The 24,370-nt window shown below is 44.4% G+C and overlaps 1 protein-coding gene across 2 annotated transcripts in view; it reads right to left on the bottom strand.

Moving 5' to 3' along the window:
* Window positions 1-24,370, bottom strand: part of TP63 (tumor protein p63) — a 126,481-nt gene that overhangs the window by 48,881 nt on the left and 53,230 nt on the right. The window contains exons 1-2 of one of the 2 annotated variants that reach the window (XM_075031627.1): window positions 23,248-23,782; window positions 3,580-3,834 (exon numbers count right to left, since the gene is read on the bottom strand). In XM_075031627.1, coding sequence (XP_074887728.1) covers window positions 3,580-3,834; window positions 23,248-23,289 — 297 coding nt within the window. In that variant the 5' untranslated portion in view covers window positions 23,290-23,782. Of the gene's footprint in view, window positions 1-3,579; window positions 3,835-23,247; window positions 23,783-24,370 lie in introns of those variants that run through there. The other variant, XM_075031626.1, reaches the window with a different exon arrangement.

Below are 24,370 nucleotides of genomic sequence, written 5' to 3'. Positions count from 1 at the left end.
AAAAAAAAATAATCAAGGATGCTTATAAAGTCCTCTGCAATCCAATCTCAATTTGTCATCATTAATTAGTTCAACATTGCATACAAATGAAGACCTAACCTGATTAGACAGCATGTTTTACTGGAATTCCTACTTAAGGTCATGAAAGACTTCAGAGGGAAAATTTGTAATATTTTCGAAGTGAACTGCTTGTAGATATGAAATCACCTTCTCACCTAGCAGCACCGAGTGTTTCTCTCTGCAAGTTTTGGCCATTTTTTATTCTTTTTTTCCTCCTTTAACTAGGAGTCCATCAGAAACCTAAGCAGAGAAGTAATCCTGATGTTACACTTATCTCCCTTCCAGCCTATCCTGTACAAACACTGCTGATTTGGCAAAGAGTGCCCACTGTCCTAGGACAATAAACCTGCCCCATAGAAAGAGTCTGCAGAACCTGGGGGGGGCACATACGAAAAATTATGATTCCAAGGCTGTTTTCAGAGACATAGCATTTAGGTACAGAAGTAACCTGGGGATCTACACATGATTCCAGATTGTTGCCTCTAAAGCACACAAATTGGGAGCTAAACGCACAAAGTAGCTGAGAAATCTGAAGCATCTTCAGAGGTCTCTAATCCTCCCATGAAAGAAGCTCTTGCTTTTCAGAGAAATAACCCAGTCCTTTTACCAAGCCCACAACCTTCGCTCCCATGACCTAATCTGACATGACTCAGCCCAGAAGCTCAGAGGAGCTCCAGTGAAGCGCACTGTCAGCCAGGACAGCAGATCCCCTGCCAGTCACCACCGAGCCTTCCCAGCAGGGCAAGGTGGGTCAGTCTGGCTCATCCTCTCCCAAACAGGGGAAAGTGCGATACAATGGATTTCCTTACTTAATACTGTTACCCTGGGGAACTGCAAGAGGGGAAAAAAAGAAATAAGAAACAAGGCTTTCAAGTTTTGGACTCTTAATAAGGGTGGGGCCATCAAGTAATTAAACTTTTAATAGGTCACTGAAGTGGAAGAAACTCTTCCAGTTGGGTAAGTTCCTAATCCATCATTAAAAAAAGACGACAGGCATTAATCAAAGCATATGAAGTCACATGGGGGGGGATGAGCAACTCCAAGAACTTGCTCTTGCTGAGAGGATGGGGCAATCACTCCTCCTTTCATCAACATTTCATGCATGTTTCCACATTTCTCAGGACGGCAGCGGGAAAGAGAGCCTTCACGTCCTTCCCCACCCACCCCACTGATAAAGCTGTCGAACGCATATTACCAACTGCTCAAGAGCCCATGTGAAATGAGTTGGTGGATTAATTAGCAGAAGGGCAGAGCTCCGAAGATGGAAAGATGCTCTACTGTGAAAGGTGTATTGATTGAAGGTCCCCAGCCACCACTGCAAGGCTGTCATCATCCACTGTGAACATACAGCACGCTGCCAGCTCTGGCACGAACAGCTAAATCTAGGTCACTTGTCTCAGCGTAGGGACACCTGGACCGCGCTCACTCCTCCCTGATCAGAGAGCCTTTGGGGACCCCGTTCCTTTAGTAAAATACAGGGACTTATACCTAGACAGACTGCAACAGGTACAGGGAGCACACCTTCATCTGTTGGTAGCGTGGTCCACATCAGGGCAAAAGAAAAGGAGGGGAGCCTAAACGTGCCTTCCCTCAGGCTGCACACGTTTGGTGGCTGTAGTCACCAAGGAGTAATTTTATTTATTTTTTAAAGCCAGCATGCAATCTGATCTTTGACAACTACCCAGAACCACATTAAAACTGAGCCTCCGCTTCTACCCCAGAAAGCCACCACCACTACAGTGAAACATTTCAAGTGCTTCCTTAACTTTAAGCTCATGAGTAGTTCACTCGTCTTCAGCTCTGTTGGAACAGCCTAGTACATACGTTCAAACCTCATTTCAAAAGACCACTTTTCATAGTTGAAAGGACACCATCAAACGCTCTGGTTCCCTGCAGCTGCGGTAGATAATTCTTTGTACCATACGTATCAAAAGAGAACACCTTTTCATATCTCCTTCAAAGGACCCTCTCCAGAACAGCCTGCAAAAATCCAAGGGCAGCATTTTCTTGCTCTGAGAAATGGAAAGTAGAGCTGACCGACGATTTCCTTACCTAAAGGGAAGTGAAAATAAATTCTGCATGTAGCATAAGGGGAGAAACCTGGACATGAAAACAAGCGTGAACTACAACAGGGCATCACTCCCAATGTAGATAAGGAAAAGGTGCAATTTCAACCTTACTTAAAAATCCTTCACCCTTTTATATGTAAGTAAATGAAAGATTTGGTCTCAAGAAGACCTATCGCATTTTAACCCCATTTAACACTATTTTCTGAACAAAGTTATTGTTACCAGTTTTAGACAAGTTTTACTGAAAAAGACTTTTAAAATATAAAGGATGCAAACTTACAGTGGTTTCGTGTTATGTGGTATCTTTTTCCACAGTGGAGCACACGAGCTCTGCTGCTTTGCTGGCAGCAGTGGCTGGGAGTTTGTTAGTTGCAACTCCAGCTAGATTATATTTAAATTTGAGATTGAAGTAGTTTCTCAGATTAAAAAAAAAGAGAAAAATCCCATACTATTTTAATGCTCCTAGCTTTTTTGTAAAAAGTGTATCTTTTTTGCTTTTAAAAAATAAATAACAACAACAATAATAATAATAAAATAATAATCTAGTCCCTGCTTTTATTCAGGTAGCATGGAGTAGACCATTATTCACTGCACCTACTCCAAGTTCCTGAAGGAGAGAAAGGCAAATATTGGACATCTTTAAGACAGCAGTATTCTCCACTGCAAACATCTGTACTCTAGAGCCCTAAACCACAACAGGACATACAGCTCCAGCAGTACTGTGTCTTGGGCTACAAAGTTTCTAGAGCTTGAACAATGAAGCCCTGCTCTTGATTTTTGGTGGAGCTGGCTTGAATGTTTCAAGATCTGTACTTTTTTTTTTATAAGAAAGGTACTATTTTGAGAGCAAGAGCAAAGTTTTAAGTAAAAAAAAATATATATATATATACACACACACACGCACACACAAATAATCCAAGTACCGCAGGGCTGACCCGAGCTGGTGACACTGGGGTTCCCACACCAGCTGCAAGAGGGGAAGGACATGGAGAACAAGAAAGCCCCACACTCCATGGTTCAGAGCAAGGAGCACCACCTCTGTCCTGCTGGCACAGCCTCACATGCCAAACCTCACACAAACCCATGGATGCTGAAGAAAGCCAAGGGAAGCACTGAAGCCATGCTTATGCCCACCCCATGTTTTACTCCAGCATACCTGCTAGACCCAAACAGAGAACCAGTTTCATCACGCATGGTCTTTAGGCAACTGTCATTTTGCAAGGCATTTTATGCACCTGGGATTTAGTGATATTATTGAGGGTTAAATTCCCACCACACCCTCCCAGAGCAGCCAAGATAGATCTCTCCCTTCTATGTGACATGTCACGCACTGAAGAGGACACGGGTCACTCCATTCTTGCGCAAGCCTGGATATGCATCGTATGAATAATGTCACTACTGGCACTGGGACCAAAGCCAGAGAAGGAGCAAAGTGATGCTGCGTCCTTACCGTCCACGTTGCTGACTTTGCTGTGCTAGACTGCTGAAATGATACATCGAAGCTGTGAGGTCCTGGGTAGTCTGTGTTGGAAGGGATGGCTGGGGAGGGCGAGAGGGCGTCAAAAGTCGAGCTGGGCTGGGCATAAGGCGAGGGGGCTGTGACGCTGTTCTGCGCGTGCTCCGTGTTGTAGGGACTGGTGGAGGAAGAGCCATTCTGGATCTGCTGGTCCATGCTGTTCAGGAGCCCCAGGTTCGTGTACTGCGGCTAGAGGCAAAAGAGATGCACAGGAGTGTTACAGAAGCCACACTAGCACAGGCTGGCTAACAGTGGCATGGCCTTCACGATGGAGGATGCACAGCATAATCTCAGGACCACCGTACATGTGGCGCACCAGGAGGAAGGAGATTTGCAAAGAACATACCCCTCTTTCCATTGGTGACTGAAAGAGAAAAGTAAAGCTTCTCACAGTCACACAGCGAGTCAGTAGTCCAGTTGGGAAAAGAGCTTGCATGTAACAAGGAGGCAATTCACAGGGCAGCAAGACATCATGAGAACACAGGCTCCCTATCCCTATCAACACCCAGACAGAGTCTTTCTGGAGTCCCCCCCTTTTTGGAGGGACTGCTATAACCTGGTAAAAAAATCACTATGTTCATTGCAGTGCAACTGGCTCTAACTTGTACAAGGAAACATTGTCTCTGATGGCCTTGCGCTCTACACGACTGCTCCTCTTCTTGTGGATCCAATCCTGCTATGCACGGTGATATTTGGGACCTCTAGCTCAGGTAGTAACTGCACTAAAGTGTGACTTACTGGAGAAAAGGTTCATAGCATTTAACCACGTTGCACCATGCGCTCAATTCCCAGTGACTGGTCACAGACAGTAGTAGAGAGGAATTAAAGGTCTCAACAAGTAGCATGAAAACTCACAACAAGGAAGGCATCCTCACATACTTAAGAAGCAGCAGTTGCACAGTGTGTAGCACTTAAGTGATCAGACACGGTTGTGCCCCAAAAGTAGCCTCCAGGTACAAACAACTGTCCTGGTTTTGGTTGGGATAGAGTTAATTTTCTTTCTAGTAGCTGCTATAGTGTTATGTGTTGGATTTAGTATGAGAATAACGTTGATAGCAACAACTGAAAACATCAGAGCATTAAGTAGTGTTTATACTGGGAAGTCAAGGATTTTTCCGCTTCTCATGCCCAGCCAGCGAGAAGGCTGGAAGGGCACAAGAAGTTGGGAGAGGACACAGCCAGGGCAGCTGACCCAAACTGGCCAAACGGATACTCCATACCATGTGATGTCACGTCTAGTATATAAACTGGGGGGAGTTGGCCGAGGTGGGGCAGATCGCTGCTTGGGAATTAACTGGGCATCTGTCAGCAAGCAGTGAGCAATTGCATTGTGCATCACTTGTTTTGTATATTCCAATCCTTTTATTATTATTATTATTGTCATTATCATCATTATTTTATTTCTTTCTGTCCTATTAAACTGTTCTTATCTCAATCCACGAGTTTTAGGGGTTTTTTTTTCCCCTCAGTTCTCTCCCCCATCCCACTGGGTGGGTGGGGGGGAAGCAAGTGAGTGGCTGCATGGTGCTTAGTTGGTGGCTGGGATTAAACGGTGACATATGAAACAACTGAAAACATCAGAAACAAAGGCTAGAGTAGGTTAGGGAGAGGTTAGCAGAAAAGTCACATGCCTAATACCCTAAAAGTTGTATGTGTAGCCCTGGTCCCCCACCTCAAAAAGACAAGAGGGAACAAAGTTCAGAGAAAGGTGACAAGAATTAGCAAACCCTTTCAATGCCTTCCTGTAATACGGCAGTAGATGACAACTTTTCAGCCTAAAAAAAAAAAAAAGAGAAAATGAGGAGAGAGGTGGCACTCAGTATGTCAGCGGTGGATAAATTCCTAAACGATGTGGAAAAAAGCAAATAGGGAATTAATTTTCATGCTCTCTTAATAGAGGAGTCAGGGAAAAAGAAAACATCTTGAGCAGGATTTTGGTTTAAACACACACAGAGTGGTTCTTCACAAAGCCCACAAATAAACATGGATTTTCTGCCACAAAATGCTGCAGATGCTAAAAGCCTACGTATGTTCAAAAAGGCATCAGACAAGTTCTGCTGGAGAAAAATCCATCAAGGCAAGCGTATTTGATTTTAAAATTCTGAACCACAAACAGTTGGAAGCTGCAAAAGTACTCCAGAGAAAGAGTTACACAACTACCCTGCTCTTTTACTCCTCCAAAGGACCCAGCATTGGCCATAGAGACAAGGCAGCAGGCAAGCGGTACAGGGGGTTCAGCCAGGTACCCGTAGTCTCATCCTTGTATGGCATTGTTTGTGCCCAGCTTAGGGAGAGCAGCATCCAAAAGGTTTGTGGTACCCATCCCCAACAGCTCTGGGATCAGCCAGGAACACGCAGCAATAAATGCACTTGGTTCTGCTGTTAGCTGCTGACATGGCAGAAGGGACTCAGGCTCTTCCCTTTATCCAAGGGTCCAAGCACCTCATGTCCCTCCACATCCTATAGCTTCAATTCCACCCAGAGCCATCAAGCTCATTTATCTTTCAGTATTTCAGCCAGTCTGCTCCTGAATTCCCTCTTCTTTCCAACAGTTGCTCCTTTTCCAGAGACAACTTGGTATTATTGGCCAAGAAGCGAAGGTTCCCCGAGTCAGAGCACCAACTGCAAGACCCATAACAAAAAGCTTTCCCAATACTGGGAATCCCACCAACCCTACTGAAGCTTTGAGCAACACATCATCGCTCCTCCAAGAACCCAAAAGGGAGTGGCACAAGCTACGTGCTGAGCTCCCCGGGGACTTCGGACAACCCATTTAATACCCAGCTTTGCCAGTCATTTCAGCCATGGAGGAAAACAGGCTGGTCCCTTTGCGAGGATGAAGAGCCCTCCCTACACCCAAACGCTCTACGCTCTCAGCTGTGCTTCCACAAGAGGACCAAGTAGAGAAATTTAAACCACCAATTAGAGCTCTTCCTTAGGTTTCTGCCTGTTTCACTGGAAGAGGCTGATATTTTATGGGGTTTTAATTAAAAACTCAAGGGGAGGCTGGTGCTCTGGGGTCTTCAGTGAGGCACATGGGACCTTCCAGAGGTAGATCAGCTTGCGACTATAAACTGTGCTGGGAAGGAGGAGGTCTGGCGGGGAACAGCACAGGGAACTTCATTTTGGGAGCTGGGATGGTCTGCGGAGAGAAGGGAGAGCTGTTTCCTTCCCTTGCTGTCAGTGACACACTGTGTCCTTGGGCAAGCCACCTCGCCTCCCCCTCCACCCTCAGCCTACTTCAGGCAGCAAGGTCTGCAGGGCAAGGATTGCTCCTCACTGTGTAAAAAGCACTCCGCTTAATGGGCCTCTGTTTTGTCTGAGGCCTTCAGGCAGCAGAGTAATAAAAGCAATTACACATTGAGTCCTAATCCTGGGTGAACCAGTGACTCTCTGTGTTGCCTCAGGTTAGCAATTTGCCCTCCCTGCCTCAGTTTCCCCATCTATAGCAGCAGGGATGTTATAGATTCCCAGGAACCCTGTTAGATGGGCAAGCAAGTATCTGCGATTGGACTCAAAGCATGCTAAATAGTTGACGCAGGAGAAAGCGATCCAGACTGGTTCTTCTTCTCCAAAAGGAGATCAGAGCTTTGGCAATGCAGATGACAGTTATGTCTCATCTCCTGCAGGCTATTCAGCCAACCAAGACCTATTTAACGGACTTTTGGTACATGTTTTCCCTCGAGGCTAATTCTGTATGGGAAGAGCCAGAATGCTGACATACTGCACCAGGAACAGTCTTTTTCCTGCTCAATAATTTTGTATTTAATCAAAAAACAAGCCTTCCTTCCCTCCTTCCCCAGAATACCCTAATAAGACCTGAAGACTTCTCAAAAAATGTAGAAGTATCACTCAGTTGTTTCATTTCTCATGGAGATTAGCATCAGACACACTCCCTAACCAGCAAATGATGAAAAGACGGCTGTGATGAAAACAGTCTCCTAAACCAGCTCAGACATACAGACAGCAAAACAAGAGTGTTTCAGCTTTCACTTAAAAACTTTTCCCTCTAATCCCAGGGTACTTAAGATGATGGAGAAAGATGGCCAAACGGGCAGTCAGCTTTAATAAGAAAGCACATTCTGGAAATGTTGAAAGTGCTGCCTGGAAGTCAATTAAAAAAAAAAAAAAAAGGAAAAAGAAAAAGAAAGTTCTTCATTAAATTTTAAGATATCCTTAAGAGAATCAAAGATCCTTTTCATTCCTTTCAGTCCAGGGACCATCTGTCTAAATGTTACCAGCGGAGCAGCCATTCCACCACATTTATACACTCACATGCCACAGCCGAATGCCATGTCCCCATTTGCTCCTTAAATAACTATTAATCTCCTTGCACTTATCCTCGTGCTGACACAAGCAGCTGTTGGACGAACCTTCTCCCCCTCTGAGTCCCACCAGCCTTTCACCTTCCCTGGCCCCTCGCTCCCCTCCCCAGGCAGGTGCTCCATCCCCGATGACAAAGCCGGCCGCCGGGTTTGTGCACACACACATATATACAAGCACTAAATCTCTCGCAGCTATGCCGCAAGGCAGGCGGAGAGTTGTTTGTGCTCAAGGGGTCAACATCTGAATTGCTTGCAAGGCTTTTGGAGGAATCAGATAAGGCTTTCGGAGGCACACGCCTTCTGACAACACAACAATTAGAGGGGCAGCAGGCCCGGGGAAGGCGCACGCAGGAATTCACCCACCGCCACAATAAAACCCCTTCGGCCCAGCCACGCTGCGGATGGCGAGAACAAAGAGAGCAAGGGGCTGCGGACACGGCCGCAAGGCATCGCCCTGCAGGAGGGGTCTGCAGGGTGTGTGTTTGCACACACACAGCCTCCTTTCACCATTTACAGATAGGAACACAACAGCATTTAATTCAGAAATTAATTCTTGCCAGGTTGGTAGCCCAGAATTCAGCACATGCTCATGTTTTGCTGCTGGGCTGGTTTAAACAACTGCAGGATGTAGTACCACCACCGATTCCTGGCAGGAGAATGCTATTTGGTGGAAAGAAGAGAAATGCATGCAAAGCTGAAAGAAGGGATTATCTAATTTTCAGTGCCTTTGTTCTCTATTTTGTTCCCTCCATCAAGTTTCTGAAACTATTAATATCGCTAGGGCATTGCAAAAACCTTCAGGCGAGTTTAACTGCAAATAATTAGAGACCTACAATTAGATCTTAGACTATGTATTTTGGAACAGCGTTTCAATAACTATCTTGAACTATCAGTTTTGCTGCCTACGTCCCATCAGCTTCACTTTCAGGTTTTCACACTAACTCACGCTTCTAGATTAGGAGAGCCATGGTTTCGCTGGAGAGGCTGCCAAATTAAAAACCAGACTGAAAACTGCAGAATTGTTTAATCCTGGTTCTGCTGCCAGGAGGACAGATCTCCCCAACGAATGCCGCAGACAAGGTAAGGCAGAAAACCTCCTGACTCCAGAGGCTCCGGGGCCCTTGCCACAAGAGGGCAATGCAAATGCTTCACCACACACGGCAGAGCTGATGCGCTGGGGAAGATTCCCCAGTCCACTCAAACTGGGGCCAATCTCACCCTGCCTTGCAGCAAGAACCCACCCCCAGTTCTTTGGCCACAGCCTGCTTTTAAGCCCATCATGTTAATTGATAAGGTTATGAGATAGATCTGCAGAGAGACCCCCACTATGAAGGCATGAAGTAATGCAAGTGAATAAAAGTTCTCAAGGGGACTTCCACGCAAAAAATCCCCTAAAATACACAGCTCCAGCTATTAACTACCCAGTTATCAACATTTCAGAGAAAGTTTTGTGAGTTGCTCCACTTGAGAAAATAAAACAAAAGTCACCATCTTCAGGTGTAGAACACCTAGATGCCTTCACCCCTATCAAAACCCTTCTCTGTATCTCCAAAAGAGTGTGCATTTATGTCATGCACATGTACTGACAAAATTTTAATTTTCACTGCTGGATCCATGCAGCTCAAGAGCATTATCCAGCTACTCAAAAAGCTTTGCAAAATACCACCACTGGTGCTTATTCTCCAAAGATATGAGAGGATGAGACTAACAACTGTGCAACAAGAAGATTTTGCAAGGCACCTTGCTAATTCTGTGCTTTGCCCTTAACTGCACCACAACTAATGCACCAGGGCTAACAGTTGCAGGACTAGTAGGAAGCAGCTTACAGCAGTATTTCAGTGCTGGACCAGGTAAAGATTCAGATTTCTGTTGGAGAACAGCTCTCTTAAGAGCATCAAGATAAATGTTTTCCAGAGTGCTCGATACCTATCCAAATCGGCAGACAGACACCTCAAATGTATCGAGAGGTTTAAATCAACCTATTTTTTCAAACCTTCCTAGCAAAGTATTTCAGTAGGTGGAAATAAAGCACTTAAGTTCAACAGAACTGTTTCTATTATAATTATTAATCAAGATATTGCTGACTGCAAGGCGGCACAGCTTCACCAGTTGCTCAGAAGGCGGCTGATACAATACCCCATGTAGGCGCACTGCTTGTGCCATTACAAAGAAGTGCCAAGAAATAAAGGGCTCCACCCATGCCCCTCAGCTAAGATCAGGGCTGAAGCCGAAAGAGATATCTAACTCACTCATCGCATTGAAAGGTGTGATTTGGTTTGCATCTCTAGCCTTTTTTTTTTTTTAATGAGAAAAGAAAGACTGAAAAACTTCTTTATGCGTCAGACTTTCCACTCGGCTCACGTACATCTGGACTGCACTCCTTTCAGAAGGAACAAGCTCAGCTTGGACATCACTCTGGTCCCCTCCAAGCCATGGGGGGAAGACGTCTACAGTCATTTCAACACCAGCTCCGGCCCAGGTCTCCACAGAGAGCCGGGGTGCTGGCAGCAGGTCTCACAGCCTCTGCGATCCCCCCAGCTCCATTTCTAAAATGGAAACAAATCCCATGGGTCTATTTTGAAGAGGTTTTCCCCCAGAGCTACTATGCAGCTAAATACATCAAACACTCGGAAGCCCACAGATAAAATGATAGTGTGCGCTATATACTCAATGTGAAGAGCGAGGGAGCAAATAACTTTGGTTGAACAAAAGTTATCAACAATTACCAAGATAGGTTCCCAGGCAGTACAGCTCCTAAGCTCTAATTACGATGTGTCATGGCTTTTAGTACTATAACAAATCAATCTGATTTGAGTAATCTTACTGTTGGGTTATTGCTTTTTCCAGGAAAAGAAAAGACTATTTCACATCCCAGTAGCATTGCAGGTTCCCAGCGTGATGGAGTGCGTTGGACTAGAAGAGGCCCTGGAGTCAATAATCCTGTTCTGGTTATTAGACCTGCTGCAGCATAACCAAACAGGTAATGTCTCCTCAGCTCAATCCCACCTGTAAGCAGGGAGCACAAATATTTCTGCATACTGTCTCCTGTATTATTTAGAAGGGGAACTATCTGAGATCTACAGGGCTATGCAATAAGCATGACCACAGTAATTTTTAGAAACTAAATTCAAGAACAATAAAGAAAAAAATATTCTTCTTCCAAAGGGGGTGAACATCCTGTTAAAAAAAAAATTTTAAAAATTGTGTATCTTTCTCTCTCTCTCTCTCTCTCCCCAATTATCCTGCACAGGTATTTCATGTTTAGTAAGATAACCCCAGCTGGGGAAGAGAGGGGAAAAAAAAAAAAAGAAGAAAAAAAAAGGTAGAGAGAAACAAAACAACTTCCCCCCCCCCCCCAAAAAAAAACCCCAACAACCAAAGACCAACGTAAGTGACAAACTGAAATCATGCCACCATGTTTAAAGTTGAGATATGCAAGCTTAAAAAATTGCCTGCTCTGCCTACTTAACACAGCACCCCTTCCCTTCCAGCGGTTGCCAATCAGCCCTTTGACCACAGCCAGCTTGGTAGACAGCACACTAAGTATGCTAAACAGGAGAAATCAGGGCACAGCAGTAATTTGCAAACATACACCATTACACTTGAAAAATGCTATGGTTTGTATAGCGGGGGGGGGGGGGGGGGGGAGTCTGGGTGATTTTCACTGGGATTAGCTAGTCCAGTCTGTACTTCATGCCACATCTACACCCTTTAGGTTTACACAAGCAACACAATTTTAAGAGCCATACCCAGTAAGGCTGCAGCCCATGTGTTTTCACTGTTGAACTCAGCAGAACTTTAAAGTCCACATATACAGGTATTTGTAGGCTTGAAGAATAAGATAAATTCGTGAAAAGCAATGCGAGGGCAAATTTCTGTTCACCCATAAAGGCTGTAAGCTTTGCAGGCATCTTGTTCCCCCTAGCTGTAATTGTTTTCCATTTTAGCTAAACTGAGTTTTGCCCCTTGGTTAATTCATTTAACTCAGCAAGAAGTATTTTTCAGCCAGAAGCAGGGTGCCTTTTAAAACAAGCACAGCCCAAAGCAGGAATGCCTGTAATTCCTGACTCTTACCACCTGCCACAGGTTCACCTAAAAGAGCTTGTCTAATTCAAGGATTATCAGAATGACAGTGCATCCCACTTCACACAAATATTAAGTCTGGACATCCTACATTGTGTAAGTATTTCTAAGTATTTTCCAATGCATACAAAAATAATATCACTGACTTCCCTAGAGCTGTATTTTAGGCTTTAAAAAAAATAAATTCTGAATTGGGCTCTTGAAAAAAATTCTCCTTGCATAGAACACAACTTCATTTCTGAAAGTCAGACCATTTTATGCAGGCTTTCATTAGAGTATCTAGGCTACGCTTAGTTATTTTGAAAATTCAGACAGTTTAAACCAGGAAAAGTCCAAGATCCACGCCCCTGCACACAGTCATTTCTTTACTCTGAGCTTGTGCACAGCAATTATTTGACATGCAATTGGAAAACATATAAACAAAAAGAGAGGAGGGGGAAAAAAAAAATCATACAATATCACCTCTATGAGATGCAAGAGACCACGAGACATCAGAACTCCATGATCTTAAAGCAAATTGATTAATAACCCAAACACTCAGCTTCCTAAAACTAAAACGGAGGCCAAGATTTTCCTATGTTCTCCTATTACCAGCTGGACAACACAATGTCAACAAAGATCTGAAGAGCCATAAAGTACAGACAATTTGGAAAGGCACCCCCTCATGCTCCCAAGAGATGTAAACATAACTGAAGACAAAGACCTACATCAGGAAAACCAGAAAAAGACTGCAAGATTTCAGCTTTTGGCTGATTTCAGTGTTTGAGAAGAACTGTAGGATCACAGCTCAGCTGGGTGCCCAGAAATCCTGCGTGCCGAGTTTGTACAGCAATGTTGAAAAGTTGGATTAAAAAAAAATAAAAAAAAAATCTTTAAATACAAGAGGAAACAAAATACAAAGGGGGGTGTGGGGAGAAGCAGGAACTGGAAAGGAAAACTCCACTAGTTGATTAAAGCTGCCTTGTTTCTTGAACTCTTTACTGGACGGTAACCATCGATGGTTATCAGTCATTTCAGACATGCAGCATTTTATTGTGTTGAGAGGGCAGCATTAGGCTGGACAGGATATCTGTGTGTCATCCACAGTGAAAGGCTGCAGACACTGTAACCACCAAAGTATGGCCATAGGGCACAAGGACAATGAATAATCAAGGTCAGAATAGCACCAGGAGTTGAAGTTAGCTCCCAAATTCATCATTATGCTCAATAAAATCAGAATACACCAGCTTTCAGACACCAAGGTAAAATACTCTGGTTAGGTAGCATCTTAGTCAGAACAAGAAATTCAGATCATCTGCAAGTTAAATAAGTCAAGCAGTTACACATCAGAAAAAAAAAAAAGAAAAAGAAAAAAGAAGCCACACACATAAACCCCCCACACCTACTCTTTGAAGCATGGTGCAACTACGGAATATAAGAATTCATAAGAAGAGTTATAGGAGGGCAAAGGGCAAATTAAAACACGTTAGAGCAAGCAAAGGAAAAGGGTTACACTGCAGCACGAGAGTCCCTATACATTAAAAGGAAGATCTCCTGGATTTTCTATTGTATTTGGGCATTTCATCTGTCCAAATTAAGCAAGAAAATTCCTGGATGATGTTCTCAAAAGCCTGAGACACCAAACAGCAGACTGAGAAGCTTTCAAGATTGTGTAGGGAGTCAAGAGGACTGGCAGCCAAATTCTGATTATGCCCTAACTGCAGAGAACAAAAGGAGGCAGGGCTTTGCCTTCCAACACTTTATTTTGTATATTAAAGCAGCTCCTGACCTGCACCAAGCTGATGTTGCCTGCACCCAGTGATCTGTTGGGGTTCAGTACAGCACAAAGCTGGGAAGACCACCCTAACCACCCTCCCGCTGCGGCACACGTCAGAAACACAGCTTCACATCACTGCTGCAACCCACTCCTAAGAGGTGAGCAGGAGTTTTATATGGTGTTTTCCAAAGATGCCAGGCTGTGCATATATCAGACCCAGAAGCTGGTCTTTGAGAGAGGAGGGTGTGTGTGTGTGTGTATATGGACACAATGTGCATGCAAAGGCAGGGCTTCCTCTGCAGTGACTTCACTCCATCAGCCTTACAACCATCAAGAGTATTTTCCCCAACCATTTAAATCATGTTATCACATATTCTGCACACCCAGGATTTCCACAGAGCTTTCTGGTATGGGCCCTCCAATGTCTAACAGCCCAACAAAAGCCACTTCTCAGTACTTCCCTCCCTCTCCAACACTGCTGGCTTCAGCAAACCCTAAAACACATTGTGCCATCCATGGTCACTTACACAAGGCACAGCTTCGGAGATCGACATTTGAGGTACTCAGCTGGTCAAACCTTTCACTATCCAAATTGAGACGTTGATAGATTCATTGTTTGACATGGAATTGCTCACATTAACAGAAAGATAGGAACACTTTCTGCTCAGACCTTCCATAATTTTAGTGGTTGCTTCTTGCAATAAGCAAGTTAGCTAAGCTAACTGTAAGGAATTTCTAGTCATTTGCCCTTACAGTTACCCTGACTGCATGTGATTTTAATAACCAAAGACAGAAAGGGGTTCCTTCCAGATTTTGGGGGTAACAACGTACCTCCCAATACCATATTAAACTCCCTACCCCTACCAACTCGAACATTCACAGTTCCTTTCAGACACACAGCACAGTGGACTGAAAGGTTCATCTCAACAGCTTTCCCACCTTAATATTCAAAAGTAGTTTCCCATTTGCAAAATACTAGATCACACCTAGCCAGTGTATGCTCTAGTTTCCTTTTTAAGAACTTTTTGCACACTTATCTGCTGCGGAAAGAGGGTGAAGGGTAATTCACTCATCTATTTAGTTCTAGTCAACCACACCAGCACTCCTGAGGGAGTCAATTCTTATGCTATGGATAAAATGCAGAGTAAAACTGCAGCAGTGAGAAATCGCAATAAAGGCTTGCAGAGGCTACTAAGGATCTCAGAAACACAACTTAAATCTGCAGAATCCAAATTTTACAGAGCAGTCAGAATTTTATTCTTTTCTTTGAGCAATCACACACCCAAAAAGCATTTCGGGACGCACGAAGATGTCATGACGTTACCTTAAAAAAAAAAAACAAAACAAAAAACCACCCCCAAAACCAACCCACCGAGCCAAATGATTAAATACTTTAAGTCATTTCCCATGCAGCAGAGAGATCCACTTGCTGACTTGACACTTTTGTTGGCAGCATGCTTAAGTCCTATAAAGCTACTGGCTCAGAGAATGCATCCACCTATTCCTATTGTTCTGTTCACCTCTGCTCCCGAGGCATCGCACACCAGCCCTATGCATCAGATCCCTTACGCAGCTGGACTGCAGCTCTGCAACACAGGGATTTCTGCCTCAGCAGCCGAAAAGCTCAGCACTGCACCTCCTCCTCTCTCCCCGTTCCCAGAAGTCGGCAAGATTCTTTGTATTTACTTCCTAGATGTGGATTAAAACTGAAAGATTCATATCTGCCGAGACACAATCCATCCCTTTCATTCCCAGACACTACCCCACCATAAAATATTTCCCCTTCCCTCCCTAAACTGGGCGTTTCCTCCCACTCTCTTGCCCTTGGTAAAAACATTCATCATCTTGCCATCTTGAGGAAGTTGGACTCATCTCAAATTTCACCAGGTCCCCTTGTATACCACTTCCCAAAGTCCTTGGGGGGAAGTTTAATCCGGATCCAAACTCTGGAATCAATCCCAAGAGGCTGCTGGGCTCCAATCAATGCATTAATTTTCAAGCATGTTCAGCCTTGCCACTTGGGTCCACTTCCAAACAGAGCGGACGACTGAGCACAGGCCCAGAAACACATCACACCTCGAGCCATCTATTCTGGATACTAACACGCACACCCTGGTTAAAACACTGCTCCTTTAGTTGTACCATTAAGACTCCAGGTGAAACAGCAGCGGCAGGGGATTTTCAAAAATACAAGATATCATTGAGTGTTCTTGGATCGACTCCCAAATTGCTCAACCCAAGTACAAATTAAAAAAAAAAAGAGCCCCCAAAACCAAAACAAAAACCAAAACAAAAAAAACCAACAACCACACACATCCCTTGTTTTTGTTGTTTGCTTGTGCATGGAGCTCATAACAACGGTCAGTAATTTCAAACAAAATCATCAAGTTTAGATTCAAGTTCCCAAAGAGGATTCAAGTTTACCTTGCCAATGCCAAGGAACTAAAGCTTTCATATGTCTCATCTGAGACTTCCTGAAGAGTCATTTCTTAATGATTTTGCTCCTTATATTAGAAACCTTATAGAAATAAACCCCCAAACATCTGAATTCTCATCCTGCTCTATCTGCTCTTTGCTCAAGGTAATTGCAAGCGGCTAAGCTAAACCTGGAAAACCTCTCATAGGCTCTACTTTAGAAGAGAGTTGGGACTCCCCCCCAGGACCCAGTCTGTTTATAATATGTTCACCCCTACATTTCACTGCACTTCCTTCTCAGTAGCTCGCAGTCAGATCACAACCTCCAAACTCTTGTTTGTCCTGGGCTGCTCTACTAAGGCTTTATCCCATGGTTTGCCCTTGCTGGAAAGCAGCTCTTTAATCCCTCTGACAGTTACAGCATCTTCTCCCTGCACAGCAAAGCTCTGATGGGAAGCTCCATTTGGAAAACTAAAGACTGGAAGATTTCTCAGCAATCATTTCACATTATAACTGAAGAAACAAAAACAAAACAGGAAGTTTTTGAAGAACAGCAAGTTTATTCACTTAGAGAGACCCACCCACATGCCTAACCATGGCTGAGCTCACATATCACTCTAAAGATCATGGCCTTGGTTAGCTGTCAAGGGACGGTAAGGCAATCATGGCACCGAGACAGCAGAGAATCTAGAAAACACGTGTGAGTGAAAAAAGTTGAACTTCAACACCCTTAGAGAGAAATTATTTTCCTCTTAATTCCACTTGATACCAAAAAGTGACTTGACACTAATCCAGGCCAAGTGGCACAAACAAAGAGCTTGAGCTCACTTCTCTGCTGGAGAGGACGGAGTGGAGTGTTGCTGTTGGTATACGAGAAGCTCCTCTCCTTTCTGATGATTTATGCAACCTTGCTTTAAAAGAGTTGCATTCATTTTATTGCCTACTCTGCACATTCTCAAGAGGCGTTGGAGGCAGTGCCAGAAAAATAACAGGGCTTAACAGTGTCTAGCGCAAATCCATCAGTGCAAGAGCTCCTTTCTGAAGCGTTTCCAGATTTTTTTTTTTCCAGTGGGAACATTTTGTAAATAGATTTTAAAATTTGCCTTGAGCCAGGCAACACCCGCTTTTATTCAGCCCTTCACGATAATGAAATAAGTAGTTTCTCCACTAGTTATAGCCAATGACTTCCAGAGGAAAGAAAGCACAGAGCACGCGGTTTACACCCTCTCACATCCCACATCCACAGCTTTCCTGTTGCAGATGCCATATCTTCCTCATGGAACTAGTGAAGCTTCTGTCTCACAGAAAACAGAGCCACGACTGGAAATAAACCCTTCCACTAGGCATAATTTGGCAGACACAACCCAAAAGGTAGCCACCAGATGAGTTGAAACACACAAGGCAGACAAAGCTTCCTTCCGTTGTTTCTCTACACTCAGGGACAGGGAAAAAAGAAAAGCAAAGCAATTTCACTTGACTTAAAACCATTACTTTGTTATTAAAAAAGACAAAATAAGAAGAAAGAAAAACAGCTCCTGAGGGAGTAAGGCAATAACATAACTGGGCTTGTGTCAGAAGAAATCAGAGAATTCAGGTGTTGGTGACATTGTGGAAGATTCAAACCATCAGACTGGTAAAAATAACCAGTCAAATAACAGTTCTTGCATTCCCCAAGGAATAATCCTGAACAGAAAGTATATGGATACTTTCATCCTGTCTCAGCTGAGGCCAACTTAGAGCAAACAAAAATGCATCGTCAGTTACAACCATCAGTTCAAGATGTAAAATGTCCTCACTGCACTGCAATGGCAGCTCTTTTCCATCTCTCACAGTGAAAACCTCTTCATTCTAGAAAATATCTAGTATTAATTTCTTGCCAAATGAAGCAAGCTAGCAATTTTCCAGCAACTGAGAGGATCCCCTGTCCCTAGTTTCATATTGCTTATTAACCCTCCTGTTGAGCACAGAAAATTGTAAAATGGCAATGCAGGTTCCAGTCTGATGTCTAGTGTGATTACATTACTGTGCAAACCGCACAAATGTGTTACTGAGCAGCAATGACACTTTACACACAGCCAAACTATCCTGATTTCTGCAGAAGCATTGCATGCCACACACTGAGAAGTTAAAGCTGTGCAGATGGACAGAACGTCATCAGGTTTCATTTTTGTCTATTAAAGGACACATTCATTCTTTCCACCCACATACAGGTTACAATCACTTCTTTCTGGGCTACACCCGCAGCCATAGACTGCTGAGGTCCAGCCCCTCTATCTAAAGCAAGGAGAGGATTTCTCCAGGTAACATCCCCAATTCACTGCTCAACATGGGGGTCACGCTACCTCTACTATCAAGGCTGATATCACCAAAATTTTTCAGTACCCGATTATGGCTTGCAAACCTGCTCCAATAAGTGGTTGGACCCTTGTTGGAAACACACTCAACTCTTGCCTTTCCCTGTCTTTCTCCCCCAGAGTGCTCCTCTTGTTTCAGCTGGGAGAGAGGTGGGAGCACACAGCAAGAGGCAGGTCTCAGCTCCCCACTGCCCATCTCTCTAGGCTACTTCAGGCTCTTCATTGGCAGACACAAACAGGGTGGTAGTATCCACTTAGTCTCTCCAAACAAAAGATACAGGCATATCTAAACTTAAGCTTTTCTATTTCAGGTTAAACCTTTGCAACTGGACTACAGATTTAAAACCTCTGAGGAAAAGGTACCTGGTTGTACAGGGCCTCTACATCCTTGCAGAAGACCTTTGCAGTGCAAGGGTAAGACATGTGCCTCACAAGCCTGCACAGAAGATGTCACATGACAAAAAACTTTAGTCCCTTAAGTGCAATTACAGCAAAAACAAAGCTGGAACTGCAGCTGGATAATGCCAAGGAGCACAACCCCCAATGCATCTCCCTATTTCTCGCTCCTAACAAGAGACTGTTCCCAAACGCGTGGTGTGTTGATAACATTTCAATAAAGAGAGGACACTGAAAGGCACAGGCTCATAACTGAGCCCTGCACAGCTCAGGGAAGTTTCCTCCTAGGGATTGGGAGTTGTTCGTCTACTTGGAGTCAGCAGAACCCCAAGACATCATCACAAATAGGAAGGACCAGGAGAGAGGGACAGGTTTAGCCAAAACCTTCCTTGAGAAACTCATTAGGCTTCATATAGCATCTCTCCAAGTGCTTTCACCTTGGGGTAGGACAAGATGTGGGGGTGCTGCACAGATGAGCCCTTCTCCCTGGTGCCTCCAGACCGGAGGAAGGGAGAAGATGAGCTGCTCTCCGGGGCAGTGACCAGGCAGCGTCCCTCAGAGACCGCTTCCTTCGCCCCAGGCTTGGCCAAGGGCCACAGAGAAGGGGCTGCAGGAAGGGAAGAACCTTTGCCGAATGCAGTCGGGGTGACCTCTGCCATGTGGCAAAACCAGCTAAGGAAAGCAGCACCAGAGGGGCCATGGCTTTGTCCTCTTTGGTGGTTCACAACCAAATCCAGGCTGACAGCAAGGATAATAAATCCCAGTCACACTTTTGCTACACACTAATGAAGCTGATGCTCAAAAATGAGCTACAGCTCAATTCCCAGATTCCTTAACCTTAAACTGTTTGCTGAACCAATGTCCCAGGTAGGTGCAAGAAATATTCCTCTCACTGAGGAGGTCCAGCTCCCCCAGGACATCCTTCCAGGCCGCCCCAGAGACCCACATGTCTGCTCCTGCAAAGAGGAAGGACTTGCATCCAGGGCATCACAGCTCAAACAGATACATCTGAATTATTATTTAAAAAGCTATGGAGGGAAGAGAAAAGCAAAACCAAAAATGCACCCCTCTGAACAGGCTATCCTAACCCCAAAGATATTTGCAGCAATCTGTACACAGTTTTTCTTAATTTCCAGTATGAAGGAGTGTTGCCAAAGAGCCATAAAGCAGAGCACAAGAAGTTGTAGTATAAAACTAGTTTCCCCCACCCCCCTCCCAAAACTATGATAAAAATCTTAACAGAAGGAGATTCTTTAATTTGTGTCTCTCCCACAAAGAGCAGGAAGATCTTTAGGAAGACTGAAGGATATAATCAAAAGTCACAGCACATATTTCTTATCACTGTTTGAACAAGATGTGTTTATTCTTTTGGCAATGCTTTAATTTGATTTTAGCACACTCCAAACTCTGCATCATCATCTCAGCCAAACGGCAGAAGAATCCAGAGTCCCCAAAGGGAATCTCTATCGCTCTCATCCTCCCCTCCCAGCACCCAGGAAACTTGGACAAAACTGGACAAACTTGCAGATACTCTCTTCACACCCAATTTTGTGCATGCTCCCCCGCAAACATTTGTGCATAACACCTAAAATTCCAGATGTGGAGATGAGGTAGGAAGACACAATGAGATCCAAAGGTTCCTGTTCAACAGCGCCTCACCACCCCATTATAACTGCCCCGACAACTCTCTCCTTTTTACATCTCCTACTCATAAACACACAGGAATGGATCTCCAGGGTCATCAAGTCCAGTGCTCTGCCAGCAAAGAGCTTAATCGTTCTTATAGTCAACCCAGATCAAATGCTGGTTAAGATTAAGCTGGAAAAGTGGTTGGGGCAGGTTCCACCTCCGGCCTTTCAGGGCTGTGATTCACTTCAACACCCTTCTCCCCTTTCCCAGCTTTTCTCAGCCAGATTATGCTCATTTGGGAGGAACTCCTCATCTCACTGCGGCATTTGGCACGGCGCTTGCGGGCATGGGCGCCACAGGGCCACGGGCGATGGTGTGAGCTCACCGCCCTGGCCATGCAGTCTGCGCCGGGGCTTGCCCAAGGGCCGGTTCCCAGGCTGCGGGGTGGAATGTGCCGCACCACCGGCGGGTGCGGAGGACAGAGCTCGGCATCTGCAAGCAGGCAGCGAGCATCCTGGGGCAGCTGGGCAAAGCGTGCCAAGAAATGGGCTTCAGGTGGGACGGGACTCCCTGCTCTCCATTTTAAAATCTGATTTCTGTGTATGTGTGAATTGACTTCCCCCCCTTAAGTAAGTTCTTTTGTCTGTTTTTAAACCCTAACTATAGTCTATACCAAGTTTTCCATGAGTAGGTATGGCTATCTTCTGTCCAATCCACCAACAGCTCTAAAATCTAAACTCCAGCAAGCACCAGTTGCAACAAATTGCTACTTCTATTTCCACAGAATTTTTTTTTTTTTAAATTATTTTTTCTTTTTTAAGGAAACCATGCCAAAGCCTACATCTTCTTTTCAATCTTAGGACAGGCGAGCTTCATCATTACCAGTATGTTTTAACTGAGTATTAACAAGTCTGCCTCTCTTTTGAGACAAATCATGAGAAAGGCTGCTCTTCCTCAGAAATAAAGCCAAGTCAATGCTAATCGGGTTTTCCTTCTCCAGCGTACAATGCTTTACTGGATGAACAAAGTCAGTGCACCATGTTCAAATCCAAAAGGAAGCGGGGGGGGGGGGGGGGGGGGGGGGCGGAATTTAAAAAAATCAGAGCTAAAGCCTTTTAAAAAACCAACTCCCCTGACAGCAACAGTGATGAGCTGCATTTAAGCGGAGCAAGAACGCTCCTGAGCGCATCGCTTCTGACAGATGAGCCCAGCAAGTCAACCATAGGGACTCCACAGCCCCGCTGCTGCTATTCAGCGAAAGTTGATCAGATAGCAGCAGACAAATAACGCCAAGCAAACACTCCAAGAAGTGCTCTCTCCACATTTAAGAGTTTATAATTAACCTAGGAAAAAAATAGAGTCACACAATTCAGGTCTTCTGCGCGGCGGCAGCAGCAGCTAGGAACCACGCGCACGCTGGGTGTTTGCACTCCCTGCAGAAGGGGGGACGGAGAAAACACGCCGGTTTCAGTTTACCCCTCGCTCTCCCTGAGTTGCAAACCTGCCATCCCAGGCGTGCAAACCCCAAGCGTACTTTTAACAGGCTTTTCCTCACCAGCTATCACATCTCCTAGCTGCCCTCTTGCTCTTGCAATTCTTATTTTGTTTTCTTTTCCAAGTGGCTGAGCTTCTGCCTGCTTCAGGTCTCATACCCCATGCCCTGCACTTGAAGCATTTTCACCAGGAATACACACACGCGTGCACACTCACACATACAGACAGAGGAGATTCTGCTGCATTGCCATTCTGACGAATGTCAACACAGCTGCTGTCTCCGCTGGAATGTAAACCAATATTGTCGTTAGATCTCCCTCAACCCTAGGTAACTTCCTCAAAGACTTGCACAGCGTGTGGCAATTCTCTCCACTGCCACCTTACAAAGCATCAACCCAGCTGGTTAAAAGCAATTAAAGAAAAAAAAAAAAAGAAAAAACCCAAAGCTGCATCTGAAGTTTGCATTCCACTTGCACCCATGCGGTACAAAGGGCTGTAGAAAGCAAAACGCATCCATTGTACTCACATTCATCCTCATATAATATGTTTAGACAACCACCCTGTATAAAATATCTTGTTGCTGCTGCAAATCATGAGGCAAGGTATTAACAGCACTAAGTAAAAGAGTTATTGGTGTGGACGCTAATGCAACATTTGCAGCAGAGAACCTTTGTTTGCATATAGTTTTACTCAAAAACGTAACCTAAGAAGGGTTTTATAATGCATTTTTGGTTATTTCCTAGATACCGTCCACTTTTAACGAGCAGCAATTTTGGCAATAAAAGACTAGTACATGTGTTATAATGCAGTCAACACAGATACGGTTCGGACTGCTCCAGGAACGCAATCTGTATGCATTGCCCACAGTAAGCGACAACTTTGCCTTCTTTCTACGATGAAAGAAAATTATGTTTGGCTGATCAAGGGTCCCAAAACAAATTCACTGTCCCAAATGTAAAGACTCAAAGTTCACTCTCATTCAGATATTTAGCCCAGCAAACTCCACTTCCCATTATAAAGTGCAAAAGTTTCAAAAAACAAGTGCATATTCCACACCTAACTTCAGGACTACAGGGGTGAAGAAATCACACACATTCACTAAAAATAAAAATATATTAAAGATATCATAGCTCAAACCTAGAATCCTTACCTCGCTATACTGGGACTGGGCATTGTTTTCCAGGTACAACATGTTAGCAGTCAAATTGATCAATGCTGCTGTTCTTTCTTCTGGCTCCAGGATTTTGACAAACACCTCCCACCCCCTAGAAGACCCTAAAAATATGTGATGCTACTTGGAAGATAACAGGACTCGGAGTGTGCCTTTCTGCATAATTGAAGTTTCCCTTATATACCTAACTATAGGCAAGGAGGAGGAGGTGGGGCTCTCCTGCCTTACCTGTCCAATCTGTCAAAGTGCCACCTGGAGTCCTCCACTCCAATGGAGAGAGGCCTCTCCCAGCTCATTAAGTAGTTAGAATTCCTTATCACCAATCTCTAAAAAGCAAAGGGAAGGGAAGGGGGGGAAATGACAAAAAAAAAAAAAAAAAAAAGAGAAAGAAAGAAAAGAAAGGAAACTATAACTTTCCCCTGTCACTTTCCTACAACTTTGGGAACTCAAAAGACAGCCATGGAGTTACTCTAAAGGAGCTGGTCCAAGAAACTTCTCCTATTTATTTGTTTTCTGAGAAGACTCCAGGGTTTTTTTCAGGCACGGGCTTTGCTGCTACAAAAGCCCAAAATGTTTGGGAAGGGATTGAGATGCAACGCTCTAGACTGGCGGTGCAGTAACACAGCCGAGCCTCTGGCTGCTGCAGCATGCAGGTTTGGGACAAAACCCGCAAGAAGCTTTCTGAGAGGCAATCACTGTTCATGCACCGTAATCCAGCTACATTCTCTGTCATCTGTGTACTCTCATCCACGCTCACAGCCAACAGGTCCTGCGTTCGCAGGACATTACTCCAGCTGCATTTTTTTTTCCCCCTCCTTTGCAATTGCTTCTAATTCACGCCACAGTAATAAGCCTTAAAATAATCTCGTTTAAAACATAAAATGTTAAAAAAAAAAAAGCAACTCCTCCAAAGGAAAACAGAAAATGTTAAAAAAAATAATAAAAAAAAGCAGCTCCTCCAAAGGGACTCATGATTTTGAGGTAATGTATGGGAGAAGTTGTTGGGTGCCGCTCAGTAAAAACCGCCTGGATACTGTGCCCACAGCAAACTAAAGCTTTTGAAGAGACGGGAAAAGCACGTCACGGAGACTCGGTCCGTGGG

This window comes from Buteo buteo, chromosome 7 (genome assembly GCF_964188355.1).
Source record: "Buteo buteo chromosome 7, bButBut1.hap1.1, whole genome shotgun sequence".
Lineage (NCBI taxonomy): Eukaryota > Metazoa > Chordata > Aves > Accipitriformes > Accipitridae > Buteo > Buteo buteo.
This window is presented reverse-complemented; position numbering and strand designations above follow the sequence as displayed.